We start from the raw sequence: 24,152 nt of genomic DNA, 5'->3' as shown, positions 1-24,152 counted from the left end.
GGAAACAATAGCCGATGCTGGTTGCTTGATGGCTAAGTTAAGGGACGTTTCACTGAGCTGATCCCGACTTTGCTATCTGGCTCTACCTGCTCTACACCACAAAGAAAAAAAAAACAAAAACATGCACAGGCAGACACACACACACACACACACACACACACACACACACACACACACCTTGGTTGATGTCCTCGATGGCCCGGCGTATGCCCCGGTCAAAGGCACGGGCGTCAGCGGGACTCTGGAAGGTCAGTCCGAACTTCTTGTCATTGATCCTCCAGTGGTGGAAAATGGGGTTGACCTTGTTGTATACTAGGTCTTTCTGCAGGACACACTCCAGGACCACCTGACGACACACACACACAGACAGATTAGAGAGTGAAATAAGGTTGGTGAAGGCACTGAATGATAATTAAAGGTGGGATCACAATAATGTGGTTCCTATAGACCCAGGCAGTGCTAGAAAATGAAACTTCCATTTTGGAGACTGTCAAGCTATAAGTTGAGAGTATGCAGACTGGAAACTGCATCATTTAAAAAGGTCTGCGGGAAGAAATCTTTGGGGGAACACAGTTGTAAATCCTTCATCTTATTCCTCACCCTAAGCTGTTTAAATGTGTCACATTCAATCATACCACCACAACATGAGTAAGGGGGAAAAAAGAGAGAAGAGGCCTGCAACTGGAACTCTGCATAACTCTAGAGTTTCTAAAATAGAAATCAAAAGAAAAAAAATCCTCCTAAGCCCAATAATTTCACATACTTTTTTGGATAATTTGTAAAACACATTCTAAATGGTGGGGTTTTCATTACAGATGATGATAAAGTTGGAAAGCAGTGGTGGTGGCAGAAAAGAGGGAGGGTGAGTATGTTTTGAAGCCAGGCAGCCAAAGTGTGTGGCAGAGAGAGACCGTGTTTCCAAAGCCTATTATTAATCAGGGCTACTGGGCCACCTCCCGGCCTTCCTCTAGGCAGATTAAATGAAATGAGAGACGACCATTACAGTCTCAGTTTTTTTTTTTTTTTCACGAAACGTGCATGAGAGTGGCTTAATGGGGTGTGAATGTGTGAGCATACGTGTGAGGATCAACGTAAGAAAATGCACGAGTGCAGGAGCTGGTGTGATGAAAAGCTCAATGACCCAAGTGCTACACACTGTGCATCTTCGTGACACAAATGCCTTGTCAGAGGATAATGGTCACAAACCAATGCTCGATGACTAAAAGAAGATGGCACTGTTCCCCCAAGGACCTGGACAACAGTCAAACATGCAAACTTAAAGAGGTTGATACGTGGCAGCTGTACTAGAGGTTGATTATTTGTGATATGTGAGTGTCAGAGAGGGAGCGCAGTCACTCAAGTACACAGTGTCTGGGTGAGAAATGCTGGTTGCAAATGAACCACGACATAATTTTTCTGCATGTTAAAGACGTCCTTCAATATCTGCCCTCATGTCAATGTTTCCTCCCCAAGAAAAGCTGGGGGCAAAGGTTAAGCCTGTGTGTTTACCCAGAGCCAGTGAATGAGGGGAGGGAAGAAGAGAGGCACGGATGTGAGGAGGATGGGACGGCAAGGAAGGGACGGGGTGGGTTGGGGGGGAGGGGGTCCGCTGTGCCTCTGGGGCTGATTGTGGAGGCGAGACTGAATGGAGCCGGAGCAGGTAAGGTGAGCGTGCAGCGAGGCCGACAGAGAGGAGGAAGTATCACGGTTGCATGGAAGGACGATACTTAACACCGCATTCCACACGGGCGCTCTGAGAAAAAGAGAAGGAGGAGCTACCCGGACAGAAACGGATCAGCGGTTTGGAGATGTTAGGAGGAGGAGGAGAGGGGACGGAGACAGACGGAGGTGAGACGTGTCGTGAGTAGTGAAGCGATAGTGTGAGAGTGGAAATGGGGTGCGGGTAGAGAGATTACACACACACACACACACACACACACGCACACAAGAAACCAGGTGGGAGAAATCTGTTATAATCTATGAACATTGCCTACAGTATGAAGTGTGTCATTACAACCTGATAATCACATTTCAATAAAAATACTTAATAAAGTATTTATTGCTTTGGATTGAAAGGAGATATTTTAATCTTAATTGTCTGGGAATAAAATAGTGTTTTTTTGAGCATATAAAAGTTATTGCAGTGTATTAGCATTGGTTGATATTGATAGTTTTTCCCCAATCACCCTGAGGCTTACAGCTAATAAAACATATTTTGCTAACAAATGACAATGTTAACAATGGAAACAAATGAGTGGGCTCTTGCCCCAAGGCAAAGCTATTCTGAGTAAGCCTGGACTACACCGCATTCACATCTGTATCAATCAGAGGGACACTAAGACTATGAAAGACAGGAAGCGAGGTGGAGTGGTAGAGAGCTTAGCCAGAGATTTGTCATAATCCGAGAGCCAGTATGGTAAGTAATCATCAACCAATTAGATCTGTAGTTTTCAAGAGAGTCAGAAAATCAGAGAGAGAGAGAGAGAGAGAGAGAGAGAGAGAGAGAGAGAGAGAGAGAGAGGGAGGGGGGGGAGGGAGGGGGCAAGAAGGAGAGTGATTGGTAGCTATATGGAGAGCCAGCTGAGTCATCACCAGTACACTCTGTGCCGCATCACTGCGCTTATAGACAGATCCCCTCCACCTCTCTTATTCCGTCTCCGTCTATCTGGCTCCACCTCTGTATCCTGCTCTATGACTACACACATCTCTTTCTCTGATTCTTCATCTCTTATGCACCCCAATCACTACATATCTTCCAGCTCAAACTCTGTGTTTTTTCCTTAAAAAATAAAACTCCATCTCTTATCTGTTTTCCTCTATCCAGTTCAGGTTCCATCATGGTTTCTACTCTGAATTAAAACTGTGAAATTGTATCCCCTACAATCACAAAAAACATCTAAAATATGAAACTTTACTTTTCTTTTCTGTTTTAGACGGGACAAGTTCAAGCCAAGCAGCATTCAACATCAATCATACAACATAATTATGGTCTTTCATTTACCTCTGAAAGCAAAACACTGACGTAACCGTGTTAAACAATTTTGTGGTAACAAGAACAGATATTGCCCCGCATCTGTTTCTGGTATGGCTAGCATATTCCAGCGTGGTTTTATCTGTTGCTGTTGTTGTCTTAGACTCATCACTCTAGCTCTTCTTCTGATGCCCTCAGACTGTCGGTAGCGCTGTGGTTGACGCCAACACCCTGGCACTGGGTGGCATCCCGACAGACCTACATATGGCAGGGTGTTTGTTGTGGTAGCTGGGGGTAGACTCTGGCGGTGATAGGGGTGTTTTACCACATCCCAGAGCAGTCGTCAGGGTCTCTGAGCCATGTCTATACCCTGTCTGAACAACGGCATTCCCGTCACACCCTTTCCTGTGCCACACACACACACTCGGATAGCAACGCACAAACACAAACAGGCCGTAAACACAAAAACGACACATAAAATGTCTTCAGTCAAAGAAGATGAAAAAAAGGTCATTTTGACGCCCTGCTGTAATAAGCCTCTAATGTCAGATTGTCAGGGGCCACCAGACGCCGAGCATCATGGTGGCCTGCTCGGTTTTCTGACATCTGACAGTCAGTTCTCTTTTTCTCTCACACACAAGTACAAATTTACACTGTCATTACCACAGACTCAGGATTATCTCAGTGCATCTACTGGATCTGTTTTACATCTACAACAGAGCACAGAGTGTGTGACAAGAAGGTCACAAGCTTTACAGCAAGTACAGCAAAAGCCATAAGGATTAGAATCGCAATTTACAATCTGATCTTTTGGTGCCTCAGTGTTACTGCTTTGATTGTGAGGAAACAGACTGAACATACAACTTGGAGGAGAACACTTTTTCAAGTGTTTACATTACATAGGGTGCCAAAAAATAATTGATTTAATTTAAAACTATATTTATCCTACATCCATATTTAAATATGGTGACTGTAAGGAGGATGGGAGGAAGGATTGCAATGCATTTGGACTATGGGAATGCCAGGTTGTCAGACTTTTAAAAGACTTGTTTGAATCAATGAAGTGTTTGTTTGAGTCGTTTTACAAACAAAATTGCAGGTTTCAGCTTCTCAAATGTGAAGATGTATTCCTTTTTCTTTGTCTTACATGATAATTACGTCTATATTTGGGTTTTGGACAAGTGGTTAGACAAAACATTGAACGTAAATGTGTCACCTTGGGCTCTAAAAAAATTGTGATGGGCATTTTTCAAAGAAACAGCAGATTAATTGATAATGACTTAGTTGCAGCCCTATTCCAAAAAAGACGCTGCTTTTTTGAACCAAATCATAATCTTTTGCATTACGTTTTAAAACAACATAGTAAGTGTGTCAGGCTACATGCCAATTAAAAAGATTAAGAACCAAAAAATATCTGCATGTTTAAAAAAAACTATTTTCCTCAATATTTACATATATTAACTATTGAGTCCACATGTACACATTTTGGTAATTGCTGTTATAACAACCTGGAACATATTTTCTTAAGTTAATTAGTGTGAATGCTTCTGACAGTCTTTACATCGCACATAAAGAAAGAGGAAATGCTCATAAAAAAGGTAGGCAAATTACTTGTGTACTCATAGAAAAGCGAGTGAGTGTGAATTTTCAACACCCTTTGCCATCCTTAAGGTCCCTTCCAAGCTCTTTGTGCATTTCCCACATCCTTCATCCCACATTCTCTGCTCCTGAGTAATCTGCCCTTCTCCCTGATGATGTCATCATGCATCACAGCATCACGCAGTTCGCTCCTATTTTCAGATACCTGCGCCATGGAGGAAAGCCAAACAACCACTTCCTGTGTGTATGAGTGTGTGTGAGTGAGACAGAGGAAGGGGTGGGTGTATGTGTGTGTGTGGGGGGGGGGCTCATGGGGATCACATCTGAGAAAATGCACCATGAATGTGTGTGAAAAGAGAAAGCAGGAATATAAGCTAGCTAGTTACACGTTTAGATATATGACTGCGCCTTTACTGTGTGTACCTAATAAATAATACAACACTATTCAAATCTACAGTACGTGTGCGGGGGGTATTCCTTACCAATTTGTCTTTGAGCCTCTCGCCCCTGATGTGGAACTCCACAGCGATGGGGCTGGACTGGGGCTGGGACTAGGACTAGGACTGGGGCTACTGGGGCTGAGGTTGCAGCTGCTTCCTCCACTGCCTCCGCTATGGGTGCTGTTGCTGTCCTCCGCCCGGCTGACCTTATAGACAGTGACACAGCTAAGGCCTCCGCCGCCAAGGGGAAGCCACCCACCGCTGGAGTCATCCCGAGTCATGACCACTGCTCTCACACGCGCATAACTGTCACTGTGGAGGACAGAGAGGGAGAAGAAGATGCTGTCCAGTTAAAATAATCAGTAGTAGTAATCAGCATCTGCATTATTCTATCCGACACTTTTTCTTGAGGAACACCTCTCCTCTTATCATCCTGACCCATCATATCACCTGCAATACAAAAAAGACATAGAAACACACAGCAGACATGGAGTATCAATCCACATAATACAGTTGAATGGCATCATAAACAAGTTGTACAGTACGTGGCCTTCACAAAATGGTTAGTTAGTAGATAGTAGTAGTTAGTAGGCTCTGAGTTTATGTTGTGAACACCCTAAAACTCACACACTCATCACACTAGTCCAACACTGTTTAAACTTTCACCACAGGCCAGATCACACTGGAAATACTCAGATACTAAGTTTGAATAAAAACAAACAAAACTACGAGGAAGCTGTAGCAGAAGCAGTTTAAAAATACTCAACATCCAATTCTGTGGAAAAATAGGGGCATCGATAGCTTAAGTAGTAAAAAAAAAAAAACAAGCTAACCTAAAAATCTGGAATAAAACTGAAAATATGTGAATGTGAAACAGAGTCGGTCAGTCAGTCAGAGAGTCACTGCTGACTTGAGTGTATATTTTGTTTGTAGTACATGATTTTTACACACTGTTGGTTTCTATTTCTGGCGTCTGAAGTTTTCAGTGTATGATTAAACCCAGCCGGAGGGTGACTGACCATGTGGCCAGGTTCAGATTCTGGGCACTGCTGATTTCCAACCTTTCCTCTGAAAGCAGGTGTTTTTCAAACATCAAACTATACAAAAAAATACAGCTGCTCCAGCTCACATCAGCCTCCTTCCATTTTTTGTTTTACTTCCCATGCTAATGCTAGTCTCGCTCCTCTTTCACCCATTAGGGCTTTAATATATCATAAGACAACTACCTCGAATACGTCTGAAACCTTTTAGGGTTTCAAGTTTTTTCAGACATACAGCAACATAAATGCACATGTCACTCTTCAAATATCAAACAGGCCAAAACTACAAGAAGGCCGTAAAGTATAACAACTCAAATCTAAAAGTTTGTAGTCAAGGACAGAAATGTTTTACTACTTCACAACTGTATGTTTCACTATGTTGGCGCCAGTGAATCTATTATTATACATCATAATTCCTCTTGCATTTGTCCCTCATTCCCACGTTTCGCTTGCTCACCTCCTCCTCTGCCTCTCTGTCACTTCACTTGGAGTCAGATGTTTCCCTGATTAGATAACAGAGACTGCATTGGGCCACCGGAAATGACAAAGGTCAGGGTGTGCTGAGGGCAGCGTTTTGCAGAAAAACTCCTGGTAACATATTAAAAGACTGAAGAAGGTCTGAAAGCTGACAGAAATGGATGAAAAAAAAAAAAAAAAGTAAAGAATGTGACTGCCGGATGTCTTCCAGTGACACATTGCTCTCTGGCCGACGTCCGGCTTGACCACTGAAGATGAGGTCACACAAAGTCTGAAATGTTCAGTAAAGATATTTCTTCTCTGCAAAGCGGCCAAATATGAAGCAGTGATTGAGGGAAAGAAATGTCACTGGCTGACAACGTGTAAGATATTACACAGTTAACTAGTAGCTCCAGCTCTAAAAAACACCAATGGCTGCCATCCTCCCACTTATTGCCTCTCCTCTCTAAATCTTAGCCTACACTCAGCTCAGGCAACCTTTGGTCTCCTGCCTTCCACACCCTTGGCAAACCTCGGTGCCCAGGTTATTGGTTAGTTATTAATCTGAGAGCCAGTGAGCATTAAATCTAAAGCTTTTTTTCCCCCCTTCACATGTGGACGCTTTGATATGCTGGCACCATGGGATTAGTCGACCAACGTTCTCTCTGTAGGATTGATGAGTATGATAAATAAGGGTAACTCCCAAAATAAACCAACCGAAGCTTGTCGACACAGGAGGCGATTCTGACGCGTCTTTTCAGTCGTCTTGCTCACCGAGAGTTACGCTTCTTTTTTATTCAATACAGCAGCTGACCTATCATGACTGATATATGTGCGTAACTGCAACCTGAAGCATATTTTGCGCTTCAAATATATTTTCTTACATTTTTACGCACATGACCACAGTGGTTGTGGATCACTGATGATGACATACACCCAAAACTGTCACTGTACACATCCTACATACTAAACACTGATGGGTTCTGAAACTGCTGCTGCTGCTCTCGCTACACAGTCTTTGTACGTGGTCTGCAATACACCAGTGTTTAGATTAAGTCTTAAATTACTTAAACTTTCCTGAAGATAACCACATATTATTGTCTAGTTATCGTGCATTAAATATATTTTATTTATCCTTGTTTATCTTTCTTCTTTCTGACATTCTCATATCTCCTCACAAATCAATACGTCCAAACAATCCTTTGGTCAGACTGAATAGCTGACGAAATCTTTCCATGCTATTAAATTTGGTTGTTTGTCTACTGATGCCAATCTGTCTGCGAGCAGCACTAGACAACACCGGACTTTGTTCCATCATCTTATTTCCAGGGACATTTTAAAAAAAATATTATGTCTTGATTTTGCACGTACACATCCAAAAATAATTTCACTAATGAAATAATTAAGAATGAATCATCACTAACAGTCAAGCAGGGATGGACAATAACAGATAGAGAATTTAGTGAATCAACATCATTATGAATCTCTCATCAGCCTGAACGCACTCGTATCACAATCTGCAGTTTTCAAATAACAAACCACAACTTACTTCCTCCCCTGCAACCTCCCAGCAACACCCTTTCTGGTTACATCTTGTAGCAGAGCCACATTAACTTGCTGCTTGACTTTTACACGAAAACCCCCTGCCACACTAGCAAAAAAGCATTTTTGAGCAATATAACAGGCAGTAAAAGAAGGAAATACTGCTGCTGTTACACCCCTCTATGGCCCCAATAAAGGATGCGGGTGATGGGTGCAGGAGGGGCTGTCAGTCAGGCAGGGGTCCCTGGGGTGAACAGAAGGCAGGCGGTGGTGTCGCTCAGCCATGACCAGGGCACAATGACCAGGGCCTGACCCTTCAGACCTACCATCACACACATGCCAGCAACCATGACACTCACTGGGAGGGAAGCGGGGCTTGGAGAGGAAGTAAAGTGGACTGTATATACGCGCGTTTCTGTATCTAGCCTAAATCACTCATGCTGACTCTGGTTTAAGAAAGAGAGAAATAGCTAAACCTTGATTGTGATTAAAAGGTAAATAATGAAAATCAAACCTCTAAAGTCCACTTGGAGAACCTGCAGACCAACAGCTCAACTGTCAACAAGGGAATTAGATTTATTTGATAATATTTTGAAAGTAGGAGATTAAAAAGTTTAATCCACTCCTCCTCCACTGTTTCATATACATGTTTTTTTTTCTTTTCTTAAAGTAAAAACATTAAATGGTCCAAAAAGATATTTGACTGCAACCTGCTGCAACACACATACAGAGTTCAGATTGGGATGGTGGAGACAAAGGCTGTCCCTCCACGCCCCTCGCTGGGAGCACACAGTCGACTGGACACACAATTGAGAGCGGAAGCAGATCAGCTGGCCTGGGCCAGCGAGCGGGAGGGAGGGAGGGAGGGAGGGGAGGGGGCAGAGAGAAAGGAGCCCCCATTCCAATTTATTCCAAGTTATTCTGCTGGATGACTGACTTCATTTCCGACCAAAAGCAGGAGAGAAAAACAGAGGGAGGGGTGAGAGTGTAACGGAGGGACTGTGGGGGAGGAGGAGGAGGCGGCTATGGATGGGAACAGGGTGGAGACCAAGGTGACAGTCAACAGCTCCCAACTGCATTTGAATAGAGCGTTTTCTATTCACAAAAAAAGAGATGTGCGCTGGCTCTCATGGCGTCTAGAGAATATGACGTTTGCAATAAGTGAAGAAGAAGAAGAAGAAGAAGAAGAAGAAGAAGAAGAAGAAGAAGAAGAAGAAGAAGAAGAAGAAGAAGAAGAAGAAGAAGAAGAAGAAGAAGAAGAAGAAGAAGAAGAAGAAGAAGAAGAAGAAGAAGAAGAAGAAGAAGAAGAAGAAGAAGAAGAAGAAGAAGAAGAAGAAGAAGAAGAAGAAGAAGAAGAAGAAGAAGAAGAAGAAGAAGAAGAAGAAGAAGAAGAAGAAGAAGAAGAAGAAGAAGAAGAAGAAGAAGAAGAAGAAGAAGAAGAAGAAGAAGAAGAAGAAGAAGAAGAAGAAGAAGAAGAAGAAGAAGAAGAAGAAGAAGAAGAAGAAGAAGAAGAAGAAGAAGAAGAAGAAGAAAGGATAGCGGGAGCACGTGCAGACCAGGAAGGCATGGGCCTCGAGGCCGGCTGCTCCCGTGTGTGGCGGAGCAGGGGGATCCTGGGACAACCATTTCCTAAGTGGACAAAGTGGCCGTTTGTCTGCTGCTCCGGCCCATGGCTCACTGGGCTCCAGCATGCCATCATGCTTTTCTCCTGTCTCAGCCTTGGGCTTCCCACCCCAAAGGGGAGTGGTGGAGGGGAGGGTAGGGGTATGAGGGGTGGAGGGGGGGTATTGAAAGAAAGACAGGGAGGGGGAGAAGGAGGGAAGGAGGAGAAGGAAGAGGAGGAGTGCAGAAGGATAGGGAGAGAGAGAAAGGATGTGGCCTGAGCCCTGGGTGCTCGCCAAGTCACCCTCCCTTTCCTCCGCTCTGTCTCCCCCCTTCTACCCAACCCCTCCCCGGCTGCCTCTCTCTACACAATGGCCGCTTCTCTGCTGAAATTTCACGTTATTGGATCCCGGGCCTGGAGTTTTGTACTCCCACAATGTCCAGGCAGCGGAGCATGCTGCAGAGGAGACACACTCTGCAAGCTAAAAGCTAGAAAACCATTCCTCCTTTCATTAGCATCAGAAAAGGGGAGAAAAGTCCCCCCCCTCCTCTTTTTTTCCATCGCCCCTTTCCTCCCCATCTCTCCCCTGTATCAAAACCGGAGGAAGGCTGTCAAGCTCGGGTCAAGCTCCACTAGATCACTTTGGCTTGTAGGACTTTTTGGGGGGTGGAGGGGGGATCATTAAAATATCATTGGGAAAATAAACACAAGCTACTTATCCCAATCCGATTCTATAGATTATCCTCGGAAAGGAAAGTAACTACTAGCAAAAGTGGAGGGGGGAATGAAAGATGGCATGAAAAGCTACTGTGGGTGTGACTCACTCTCTGTGCTTACTAAAATGTGTTGGTTATCTTCAACAGCTGTTATCATAGATAAAACACACACCTTTTACATTAAGCTAGCAGCTTTAGCCTAGCTTAAAATAAAATGGGTCTTTAATGTTGATCCAAAAACTCCAATAAGGATCCACATGAGTCCAAGGCTTGAAAATATAGTAAGAAGAAAAGAAAATACAGTCAACAAACTTTTTAAATATTGAATAATCCAGCACATTATTCACCTCTAAAAACAAAAGTAGAGTAGCTCAGAGCTAAACTGAAAGGAAAATAAAGCGTGCAGTTTCCCTTCACTGTGATCACGCCTCATTGAAGAAATAAATAACATGCAATCTGGGACTCGACCGTCGATTCCAGCAGTGCATCTAATCTGAACGGTGCAAACTTGCTAGCCAATTAGCCACGGTTCAAATCCCCTAAATAACCCAGTGGCAAATTGAAGGGCACAGACATACCCAAAACAAACACCAACATGACCTAACATGGATGCAGAGCAAATTATGAAATAAGGCCAGAACAAGACACTTTTTGAAGGGGGCTGTCAGTTGGTCAGTTGGAGCTAATAATGGGACAATGCTGACAGAAACACCAACAAGGCAACCGGCAGCACAGGCCTGCTGCATTAGCTGCAGTGAAAACGAATACATTGGCTATATAGACAGAGAAGTGAAGAGAAATTTGCCATATCTTCTCTCAACACCTCAGGCTGCTGGTGAGTCATCTCCCTCACAAGAACATTCAGCTTAGCTACCGACTGACTCAGGAAAAAAGAAAAAAAAAGAAAAAACACACACACACAAAAACAACCACAGAAGAAGAAGCCTACTCTGCTTCTGCACCACGCAGCCAATCTACGCTTTCAACGTTACCGCCTTCCTTTCATAGAAATATCAACTAATATCACGCTTAATTAACTGATCATAGTCACTTCTGGTGGCGTTCGTCATACACAGCAGTTAGCGGGTCACATGAGCTTGTAGGCCAGATAAAACATAAACCTAAACCAGTAAATAAATGTCAAAAGTGCTCACTCAGACAACATTCGTAACACTGATTTTATGCCTTGTGCTGACGCTAACCAACCCGTCTATTACTGGATTGGGCCTGCGACCCCAACGACAACGTTTTAGGTGCCGCTCAGTTGCTGCACTATAAATCAAAAGAATCCCATATGTGTATCAAATGCCAAAAAACTATTCTCAAACATCAATCAAAGCCACATATTGAGATGATCTTAATTTGAACCGCAAGCATTTGGTAAATTAAAACCTTGCGCTTGCCATTACCAAAAAAACAAAAAGAGGAACCACAAATTTCAACTGCTGCGGCGTCTATGGTCTGCTTTGATGTACGAGGAGTCTCGAGGGACCCGAGCATCTAATCGTCATAGTTGCTCTCAAACTGAGGGGGAAACGGGAAGCCGAGGGGAAGATGCAGCTGTGTAGCTAGCTGTGGGAGAAACCATCAGAACATCTCAGGAGCAGGTTTGGAAGAACACACCACAAAACAATGATGTTGGTCCATGGTTGTTAAAATAAACTGCAACGACATGTTGTAAACCATCACAGAGAGCCCTGTTGTTGGGAATAACATAACATCATCATCATCATCATCATCATCACCATAAATGTCAGAAACTAATCTGGTGTCCATCTTGAAAATCAATTAGATTCACATTCAAGTAGCTTTCCGCTGAAGCTCTGCCTCCAGGATTCGGAGGAATCAAGAAATTCATCTACCAACCAATAAAAGTCCGCTCCAAGTTCTAAATATAGCCACGAGACGAGAGAAAATCTGATCAAAAGTAAAGAACTGATCAAAATACTGGACCTTACAGGCCTCCAACATTATTCCTGTGTAAAAACTTAACTCATTAATTAGTTTATTTGATAATATAAAGCTATGTTTGCTCAAATTGACTCATCTAGGATCTGGGCCTATCTCGTTCAGAAACACATACACATGCCAAATGTTCCCAGAGAAATAAACACACAAAGTGTGTGTGCACAGACGCACACACAGAAACCCCTTCCTGTTTTCAAAGCGTTTGGAAACTCAATCAAAGACACAAGGTTTAGGATTTACATCTGTGCCCTTTTATGTCTGTGGCCTCGCAGGAAAGAACCATCTCAGTCCAGCTGCAGCAAAGAGCTCACAACAAGGCCCAGCCTTCATGCTCCCGCATGCAGCACAACTGAAAACAATATCCACAATTCAGACACTTAGTGCTAAAAGCACTTCTTAGAGGCATTGAGATATGGTCTGTGAACATCATAGGCCCTCCTTGACAAAGAAAAAAAAAGACAAGCCCTGCTATCTGAATGTTGTGATGGAGACACCAAAAAATCAGCAAGGTTGTTGGTGTAGGTTTTAAAGTCGACATACACAGCATAGACCCACACCACGTCTTTGTCTTAAAAATAAGAAAATTGCTTTGAAATATGCTCTAAATACACCGCTGACATTTACGCCAGTTTATGCGTGCTCCTAAAATACTTGAAGAGGAAATGAAAATTATAAGAGGGAAGTGGCTCGGGTTTAAAATACACAGAATCCAGGCCCAAATCTGGCCATGGGAATGGAACAGTCCCCCACTATACAAGGCCTGTTCAGTCTGTTGGCTTGTCTCAGTTACAGACAGTCCAAGCCCTCTGGTTATACAGAGGATCATTGTCATTAATCACACAAACAATATGAAAACATCTAATAACACAAGCCGACACCGGACCAAAAACATCCTGTATGCAAAATAAGTGAGGATATAACTCATCAACCTTTGTAACCAAGACGAAACTGAAAGATTTTAAAGTATATTTCTGTAAGTATATCTTATAACACCAAAACCTAATAAAATGTGAGTGTGCATAGCAAGCAGCAAAGCAAAATGCTCTCACAAGTGTCCTTTTGTATATTTGTCAAATAACACATTTCTTCTGTCTCTGTAAACCACTGTAGTCACAAGCAACACTTCCCCAAAATAATACAGAAGCAAAACCAAGGATGTGTTCAGCTCAGCAGACTTTGTCGTAAGGTACGACAAGCTTAGACCAGGTCAGCTAGTAAAGCTAAGTGTCCATGGAGGTCATATCCAACAACTGGCAATAACCTCAAATAATACTATCTATAAAAAAGGTCCAGGAAATTATTTAGCTTAACATAAGGGCCACAGGATATAGGCAATTACCCAGGCCATAAAGCACTAGTCCTAACAGCTGAAGTAGCTGTCTCCCTTTGTCGTTTCAGGACTTGATGGGGGTTGTTTTGGGAGGAATGTGTTTGGAAAGCTCTGCAACAGGAATGGGAGTGCAAAACAGCCCTCAGGTGATAAGATCACAACACCCACATTGGCAGATAAAACGCTGAGCTGTCAAATCAATCACACAGATAGGAAGAGGAGAGAGAGAGGAGAGAGAGAGAGAGAGAGAGAGAGAGAGAGAGAGAGAGAGAGAGAGAGAGAGAGAGAGAGAGAGAGAGAGAGAGAGAGAGAGAGAGCGAGAAATCACTGAAGATCACCTGACTGACAACAGATAATACCACAGCACTGCAGGAATCTAAAACAATGAGGCCATACCCTATACATGTTATAAAGGCAACTGAACATCCACTGGTAAACTTGGATGAGGGTTTGATTCATTTTAGCAATATCAGTCAGAATGCCCCAATAATGACAATAATCTACAAGGCCACCTGTTTGATTTTTTAATTGTCTTACAGTGCAGATTGAGGAAGACAGCACAACTCTATTTGTCTAACAGTAACCTATTTAATGGTTTTTAAAGAGGAAACTCTGGTTTAGAAACCAAAAAAGTGAAAAACACAGCTGTTGGTTGTCAAACAAAATAGCAAGGCAGAATATGTACAGTGTAAATTTTTTTTTAAAAGGCACATATTGAGTAGCACATTTTTGAGATGTGTGTTACACAGACTATATACAGTGCATAACAAATACAAGTACAGTGGACCACAACAGACTACTGCCCTTGTTGAGATAAATATTTTAGATAAACGTGACATTCAGTAGAGGCTGCTTGTGCATACTTTCATGTATTTCCCCACTCTTCTCCCAGCGTGACCGTATAGTCCTTGTCTGCAAAAATTCACATTAATCCTCTATCACATCACACTATCCTAAAAAAAACAACATCTCAGGGAAGACACAAAACCAAAATCCGACAAGGTTCAACGTGCCTTCTTATTCATGTCAGCCTTGTGAATGTAGACACACCGAGGCCAAGTAACATGTTCTCAAGCAAAAGGGTGTGTGTGTGTGTGAACACCAGCTCAAGCTTACCACCCATCATTCAGACAAAAAAACACTTAAGGACAATCTCTTTTGTCTCATTTTGTGGTGATTTTTCAAATTAAAATGTCTACAATGCAGCATAAAAACGAATGAGTTTTCCTTAACCAAGAAAAGGGAGTGAGATTTATCAGGATGTATCTATAGAAGCAGGCAGAGTGTCACAATATTACAATTAAAACATGTTTTTTCTTGTAAATAGCTTTGTCATTAAAGAAAAGCATATTAAGGAGAGTCTCTTCAACAATGCTCAGTATTCAGTTCACTCCATTACTATGAATCATACAACAGCCAGAAAATGTGGTGGAATCATAGCAACAATGTTTGGATCACTTCGCCATCTTAGCTGCTGCCAGCATGCAGTGAGGAACAATCCCAGCATATACTGTAGCTTATAGCCATGGTGTCTAAAGTGGGGCCTGGGGGGGTAGAGGTTATTGCAGTGGAGTTCCTACACATTCATGAACTGCTTAATCTGACTGTAATTTCACTCTCTAGATGTTAACGCTATGAGAAAATGTGTTCAAATGACTCGTCAGATGAGAGGTTTCACCCTTCCTAGGAGCACCAAACGTGGTAGGGTTATTACACAATTTAAGCTAAATCATGACTAATTGCAAAAATCAGCTCAGATGAATTTCCTGAAAATATTTCATCAACCCCAGGTCAATAGTTTAAGGGTAATCAACTTTCTAAGGAAAGCAGAACAACCTGACTGGCAAGTATGTTGCATTAAAACAACAAAAAAATCATAAGTGTAGTTCAAGGACAAAGCCTCCATGCATTAAATCAATCAACATCAGAAAAGCTAGATAGGAGGAATGGGGAAAAACATGGGTGTGTTTGAAACATTAAACCATGACACTATAAATGGCTGAAAAGGACATATGACTTCCTCTGTGACAAATACATTATCAAAGAAAATCCTCTGACACGGCGAAGAAAACGTCGGTTGAATAAAACATGTGCAGGGCGCTTATGTAAAACAAATAAAATAAAATAAACGACTAAAAGACAAGAGCTGGTGTTTATATACATATATATGTGGTGCTTTTGTACGGTAAAGGCAGGAAATGTGATCATTGTGTGATCGTCGGTGCAATGCGAAACAGTGTACAGTACTGTGAATGGGCTGGCAGGTAGTTTATGAATGGAGGGGATCATGTGACCGCAGCACCTCCCGAAGCAGATATTTCTCACTGACTGTCAACAAGCGCACACAAGGGATCAGCCCATTAAAACAAAACCAAAACGCGACTTGAAAACGGGCGCGACGTGCACAAAAACAACTCATGTACATATACAATTGCCTTTCCTTGTGCTGGGGCGACTGGGGCGTGAGCGTGACGCCTTTTTTAAAGCGTTTTTTTATGAATGGAGATTGTGATATGTAAATGAGTGTGATTGAGAAAAAAAATGGCATCTTCGGCTTTCTCAACGCTGACATTGCCGCAATTGGCTCGAGTCGTTTTCATTAAAAGAAAGGTTGGATTGAAAGACTAACAAGATCTGCACGATATTAATCGATGATTATGTTCCAAAATCATGGCGGACAACACTTACACACAGATCGCAACTGTCAATATAACCTTTTCTGATCGCGTTGTACTGAACAGATATGTATAAAAGATCATATTTAGACCGGATTATTGGTGCGATAGCGACTACAACGAGTGATCCCTCACTAAATGTCTTGTGAATACCAATCTATACAGCAATAATAAATACCCTGAGCATATAATTGTCTTGCTAAATAAATAATGTACAGTCAAATCATTAAATATACCATTAAATACCGTCAACTAGTATGAATTCTCGCAGTATACATGTTAATTTGTTGAATTATAAGACTAAAATTATTAAGAATGAGATGATTTTTTTTAACAATGGGCCTCTACCATTGCTTCTCACAGTATAGTCTTCTTCATCTGACAATATAATCCATAAACCATCTTTATATTAAGCCTGCCATGATATCCAAACCAAAAACATTATGAATCGGTGGTTTTCATTGTTAATATTTGTGAAGTAAAGGTGGTGAAATACCAAGCGTCACTCGGTTAGAAATGTCATTGGGGAGAGCAGTGGTTTAGGGTTAAAGCTCATCGAGGAAAGCTTGTGTTAATATCTTATGATGTGTAAGTGCTTATTATTGCAGCTTTTTTGGGGAGGGGGGGGGATTTATAAATAGGGAGAAAATGTACTCACTCGTTGTTTGGATTTGTTGAATCTTCACTCATTTTTTCCTCACGGGGATCCAAATCCTAGCAATAGCATCGACGACGCAGTGACGGCGGGATAAAATACCACAAATATCACCATTTTCCTTCACATATAGAAATGACCCCCTATTTCGGATAGTAAGTAAGCGGTGTACAAAGGGGCATGCCTAACTAAGCGTCCCTGTGAAGAAAAACCCCCAAAGTGAAGCTAGCTCAATGTTAGCTTTGCTGGCTGGAACTAGTGTTAAATAGCGAGGAGGAATGACAATCGTTGATTCATTTTATCCTCCCTGGAAGTAAAATCCGACCACAACAAATGGGCCATTGGCATCATCCTCTTCAACGAGCACAGATCCCCGGTTTGGAAAAAATGTGTATAGATCCTCAAAAAATGCAGGAATTGCTGTAGCCTGTACGGTTTGGCAGGTTATTTATGGCTGGCTGTCGAGCATCCATTCGCCAACTTCAGGTCCAGGACAACACTTGAAAAAGCGCTGTGCAGCGTTGCTCCGTCAACGTGTCCGAGCAATTTTGCAAGTAAAGGCATCCAAAGCTTAAAAAAAAGAGAGAGAGAAAAAAAACGGAGGCTAAACCGTTTTCAATATTAGTGCTGACGCGTGAAGTGAAAACGTCTCAGAGTTTTAGTTTCCTTCAGAAGTTGGTGGACATCTGCTTTAATCGAACTCCATTTTCAACTCGGGGGGGAATGAAACATCGGAAAACTGGGCGGATGTGTCGACCCTCGCTTGAGAAAATTAGATCCTTCCGCGACGTAGTAAAAACATAACGCTCTTGCGATAAAATGTGCAATACCAGCACACAATTTGATGCATCTTGTTAGAGAGTAAGACATATAACACTAAATAACGTACTCCTGTAGCCGTACGCGATGCATTAAGAGTGTTCCTTTCCAAAGTTGACCTAAAGTAGTCCCCGCACTTCCCAAAAGAAGTTTCCCTTCAATCACGCATTGATACAAGAGGGAAGCGTCTGTGTGATAGCACGCAAAGTAGAAAATAATCTGGAGGAAGGACTTGGTCTGACACAACAGACTCGGCCATTAACAATTTCAGTTGTTTGCTTTCATTAAGTATTTCTTCCGTGATCGACCGCCCCCAAACCGCTTCTGAAAAATCTTGTGTGTAAGATTGTGGGGAAAAAATGCTTTAAATGTACACAGCCACTACTGCTGCAGCACGTGGAATTACATCAGAGCCCTTTTTATGATTTATGTGGCTATAACCAGGATATTATACAGTAATATTACACATGAGCATAGCTGCAAACCTAAATGTAAAGTGAAAGGCAATTAAGAAAATGAAGATATATTCTGAATCAAATGCAATTCATTCTAATGGGCAGTTTGAAATGGCAGTGTGGTATAGTTTCAGTAATGTAATATCACCACAAAGCCACATACAGGTTTTGGGTACTAGCTACACATAACTCCTATCATGTAGTTAAAGCTGCCCCACCTTGCACCCCAACTCTGTCTGTATTATTGGATGGAGATAGCTGGAGCGCCCTCTTAAATAAAACAGCCTAAGAAGTTACCAGAAAATCCATGTATGCACCTATGAATCTTATTTGCAAATGTGTTAAAAGCCTTGCAGAGCGAATCATTGGCTTGGTTGCGTAAGACTTAAATGCTATTGGATTTCTGTGCTGTGTGGAATGGCAAGAGATCAGGCTAAATGATTCTGCCTGGTTGTCATAGTGACAGCATGTTGTGTGAGAAGTTTCTTTGTATTTCTCTGGCTTTCATACAGCTTGTGCCACTGCCTTATGTTGCAGCCATATAAAACATCCCTCTGTGTCGCTGTATATAGATAGCCCATGCGTGCAGGAGCATCACATGTGCAGCCCTAACACATATTGTAGACTTCTTTTGGTGTTTGATTCCATTTTCTGTCTAAGGTGTGCACTGCTATCCCGATGACTGCCTGGCAGCTATGGGGGAATTGTCTTTGGGATTGTTTTCTCATCAACAACACAGATGTCAGTTTGCTATGAATGTTATGTGTGCTTATTAACAAAAATGCCTCACATTGGGTAATCAGGTTACAGAAGACTGTCTCTGTCTGCATTTTACTAAATGTGGCCACTTGTCTTCACTTCTCCCTTCCTGAATGGGGTTACCATTGTCATGATCAAAACCGAGTAGTCCAAATAAAGTGTCCCTTGTTTCAAATGGAGCAGAAAAAGCAATGACCATGAATTTTCCCACTAGCATGCTTGTATCCTTTGGAGTATTCAGAGTTCAGGAAGTCAGCCTTCTTTCTCATCTCACAAATGTGGATGCCTAGTGCATTTCCTGTGTTTTTCACACACACTGCATACAACACACTGTAGTGTACTTAAACAAGGCAACAGGATGTTTAGTTAACAGAGGCATCCCTTGACTTCCCTCACTAAGTGCAATCAGGGTCATCACAATTCTCTTTAAGACGGTAAACAAGCTAACATTCCTGTATTGCCAACAAGCAACCACAGAATAAAGGATGTCTTTAGCTCAACACAACCCTCATTCAGCACAGTCCAATGCAAATAGGAACCTTACTTGACTTTCAGGAAGATGGCTGAAATGATTTGCAAAACATGTCTGTGATTTGTGTATGGTTATGTTTTTTTTTTTTTTTTTAGTGATTACTGACAACTTATTTTACTTCTCAATTTATGAACTTAAGACTTACATTTCTGACTTGGGATGAAGTTGAGTTGAATTGCACAAATGTAATGTTGACATGAAATCCTAATTGGTCTATATAGATGTGCAGGTGTATGGGTTTAAAGAGTGTGCCATAATGCATATGCATATAGTAGCTGTTTGCAGGCAATATACCCAATCTGCTTTTTTCACTGAATGGATACATTGGTAATTCACAGGCAAGCATGTTTTCATGAAAGAATGAGGTATGAAGTATCCCATCATGTAAAATTCAATGACTTTACCATGGATAGTGACAAGGGATAAACATCTCTAGCTCATGACATATTAAAAAAAACAGTTTTCCATGGTCACTGTTACACAAGATTACACAGAAGATTCATTCCTTTTATTGGACCATGACCCGAATCAGATGACAACCTCAAAACACAGGTGATGTGATCATCAGCTCTCAGCAGCACAGGCAGCCTTTGGTCACAAGAGATCAGGAGTGAAGGCCTCTCTTTGTACAGCAACTATGGAAAGGAAATTCAGTGTCTGTGTAGTTGCCGCCATACAGTCTGCAGAGACCTCAGGGCATCTATTGAGAATGACCGGAGATGGCTGATGACAGCTCTTGCTAAATAACATAATCTTTTGCTGTGTATTTGCTTCATATCCCTCCCTTTTTCTCTATTTGTTAATTTTTAACCATGTTGAGGTTACTTCATCTTTTTTGGATGTGTGGACTCCCATGTGGAAAAATGTGGCTTCTCTACATTCCTTAAGAAAAAAAAAGAAGAAAAAAAAAACACCTCTAGAGTTTCCAGAGATGTTACTCTCCAGTTTGGCTTTGGGACCCATTGGACAGTTGACTGTTGGCAATATGGGCCAAGAGGTGTGGCTTAAAAAGAGGTGCTGATTTTTAAAGGCCTGGCAGCTGAACACAACAATGCATACCTATGATTAGTGTGGGCCTGGCCTCGGAAGCCTGCAACTTTTAGGCACGCTAATTGTAGGGTGGTGAGTAGAAAAGGTGTAGAGGCTAGAGGAATAGGAAGTGTGACAGCCTTCAGGCATGTGTGACTATGTGCTCTTTCTCACTGTATATCTCTCTCTCCCTCTCTGTCTGTATATGCATATGACCATCATGGAACTAAAGATGCAAACATTTATGATATTGCTTAATCGTCCTCAGAATACTGGCTGAGACATCTTTGATGTTATTTAAGCAGCATGAAGGGATTTTCTTTTTCAAGATTTTGTTTCAAGAATGTCTTAGAAGAGAGATGGATGTGGATAACTAGATGAGTAAAGTGTGTCAAGCTTAAAGAGGCAGTCTTGTGACCATGCACAAGGATGTTGGTTCAGATGGAAGGTCATTATGGCTGCAAAGCCCATGAGAGAAACTCGTCTCTGGGATTGTCCAAGTTCTATAAAGGTGTAGAATGTGAACTATATGAGCATCCAAAAACCACACTGGAGTAAGTTTTAGTGGGCGAAATAAGCTATGTGCTATGCTTAGACTTTCTAGAAACCAAAATAGTTATACTGTACTTTAAAGTAAATTGTTGAGTAAAAGAATATTTTTTTTTATACTGAATGATGGACAGCTTTCAACATATTTTATATTACATTAGAGCAGTCTTTCACTTTGGATCTGTTGGTTTAGAACTAGGCTTGACTACAGTTAACTCTCAAAGTAAATTTTCACCAGTTGCTAACGTCTCAAATATGGGAAGCTAAATTGGTTTCAGCCACAGTTAGCTTTTGCAGTGCTCGAGACTCTGTTACTTCCTATTGTTTGTATGTTGTGCGTGGGCTTGATTGAAACCTGATCTAGCTGGGGAAGCTGTGTTTAGGGTGAGGTGGACAGGCCTTTGTTGCTGCCTGAGGGGTGTTTATTTGGGCGGCTTCAGTTGGCTTCCCTGTAATCATGATCCAGCCCCACAGGATAGAGAGGATTAATGAATATGTTGGAGGGGAAGTTACAGATGACTATTTACCATTCCCATGGGGATGAGAAGGAACAGCATGAGAGACGCAGGCGAAGAAGAAGTTGTGTGTTTGTGTGTGGGCATGTGCAATCATGTGCAGGTGTTTATGTGGGTATTTATGTAGGCCTATACAAGATAGAAGAGAGGGGAAAGAGAGCTAAAGACATTACATTTTCTATTGTCACAATCTGATACTGTTTTTACAATGAATTTAAAGAAATACGCTTGTTCACTTTGTTGCAGAAAGATATCTATACCACTCTTGTGTCTATAAATATGAAACTACTACCAGTAGCCTGTTAAGTTAGCTAAGCACAAAGGCTGGAAATTAGGAAACAGCTAGTCAGTCCAAGAAATAGACACAACCCCTGTAAAACTACAATGTGTCACATAATCCGCCCTAAAACCACAATGTGTCCTTTTTATACTTTCGGTTTGGTACACATTAGAAAAAAAACAAGATACTATGTCTTCATTTTTTAACTTTAGAGGTGCTAGAAGATTTTGGGCTCTTAGGACAGAGTTGGGCTAGCTAAGCTAACAGGCTGCTGGCAGTGGTTTAATATACAGTATATTGCAGAAAAACGTAAGTTGTGTCAATCTTCTCATCTAACTGGAAAAGAAAGATAAGTCTTTTTTCCAAAAAGTATTCCTTAAAATAATACACCATAGTTCGACTCATCTGCATCATGATATTAATACATTTTCTCCATTTACATGATTTGATTGTATGAAAAATTTGTAGGTATAAATATGAATATAAAATATACATTTACTGTGTTGTTCACTGTAATGTTACCATTCCACATCAGTTTAGAAGGAATCGATGACTGAAACTCTGACTCAGATATGTCTCCTCATATTACTCTGTGAGAGAATGTTCAGATATCTTCCCTGTTCCCATAACATCCCCTTACTCACAACTTCCTACACACAAATACACAGATTTTGCTATGAAAATCTCGTAACAATAAGTTCGCCCCCCCAAAACCGCCCCACCCTCAGCTGTGTAGCCCCCATCCCTCTCTTTCTCTCCCCAATGGCCTCCTCCACTTAATCCTCCCGCTCATCTGGGAACCACCAGCACCCCTCCATGAAGAGATGCATTGTGCCCAGATTATTTGATTGTTTTCAGATGTCGGAGCTTTCCTACACAAAAGGGGAAGAACAGGGTTTGTCCAAAAGCCCTAGGCTACTTGGCCAATGGATGGACACACAGGGAGGGGCTGGGGCGGGGGGATCGGCGCGGGGCTCAGGGAGCGGACACACGAGTCAGGAAGTGACCCCTGCAATGCCAGATTACAAACAATGTGCTCTCTCAACTTCTGCAGTCCTCGCTGTGGAACATACCACTCCTGCGACAGCCAAGGGGGTGGTACTTGTAGGAGGAAGGAAGGACGGTGTCAGCTCTCTCTCTCTCCCTCTCTCCTCAATGCTGCATCCATTCAGTGAGTGGCAGAGGGAGTAGGTGGGGTGGGGGTAGTCGGGCCAGGAAGGCACTTCACTGATGAAAAGTCGCCACATGGAAATGGATGAGAAGTGGGCTGAGGGGGGGCAGGAGGTGGGGGGCAAGTGGGAGAAGGGCGGGAATTGGCTTGCGCTACCAGCAGACATGAACGGGGATGTAAAGGGGAAGAAAGGGAGGGAGGTGAAGGATGAGATGCAAGGAATGAGAAAAGGGATAAGGATAGCGATGGGGAATGCAAGAATAGGGGAAGTAAGTGTAACAGTGAGGGAGGAATGCCAAAGAGTAATGGTCTGATTCAGGGCTTGTCAAGCATGGAGTCCCATGCCTGTCAAATAGCATGTAACCAACAACCTTTTCCTCTGTCTGATGGCGGAATAGTGTGTGGAAGGGAAGCAGCGCATTAACACTGAATTGAGCTATTGTTGTGGGGCTGTTGACCAAGCCTACAGACTTTGCATTAAGGTGAGCATCAACATGAGGTCCCACTCCCTTTCTCATCAATGCACCTATCTCTTCATCCCAATTTCTTACATTTGTCTCCCTGTAACCCTTTTATCCCCCCAACTTGCCTGCCTCACCCTCAAGAAGTGATTTGTATCACATTCCTCAGACCTTTGCTGTATTTGTTCATACAAAGATTACCTGGCATTTTCTATTTTATTCTTGTCAAGTAGAGAGAAAAGAACCTTAGCAAATCTCCTGATAAATGAAAGGAAAGAACCGGATGGACACACATACACACAGACACACACACACCACCCCCGTCTGCACTGTCATGTGTGACTCGCAGTGCATCGCAGCACCGTATGAACTTCAAAAAGACGCTGGCTGTACATTCACAGTGCATTCAACCCATGCTCTTTAAATAGCTCAGCCTCCTTCAAAAAGAAAAATCCATGCATTAAAATGACTGAATCATAGAAGAATTAAAGAGGCAGAGAACATCTTTTCACATAATGTAGTGAACAACAGCAGCACTGCACAGACAATGGCAATTTGTCTTGGTGAAAACCTACGTGTATTCATGT

General features: G+C 42.2%; 1 protein-coding gene across 1 annotated transcript in view; it reads right to left on the bottom strand.

Annotated features, from left to right (window-relative positions):
* spred1 (sprouty related EVH1 domain containing 1) overlaps positions 1 to 17,719 on the bottom strand; it is a 30,168-nt gene extending 12,449 nt beyond the window's left edge. Inside the window, 4 exon segments of the mRNA XM_062440257.1 lie at positions 178 to 346; positions 5,053 to 5,106; positions 5,109 to 5,322; positions 16,999 to 17,719. Of these exon segments, the coding sequence (XP_062296241.1) occupies positions 178 to 346; positions 5,053 to 5,106; positions 5,109 to 5,322; positions 16,999 to 17,030 (469 nt within the window). The 5' untranslated portion in view covers positions 17,031 to 17,719.
* Between the last annotated feature and the right edge of the window lie 6,433 nt (positions 17,720 to 24,152).

Source organism: Scomber scombrus, chromosome 19 (assembly GCF_963691925.1).
Source record: "Scomber scombrus chromosome 19, fScoSco1.1, whole genome shotgun sequence".
NCBI lineage: Eukaryota > Metazoa > Chordata > Actinopteri > Scombriformes > Scombridae > Scomber > Scomber scombrus.
The sequence above is the reverse complement of the archived record's forward strand: the minus strand, read 5'-3'. Positions and strand labels throughout refer to the sequence as shown.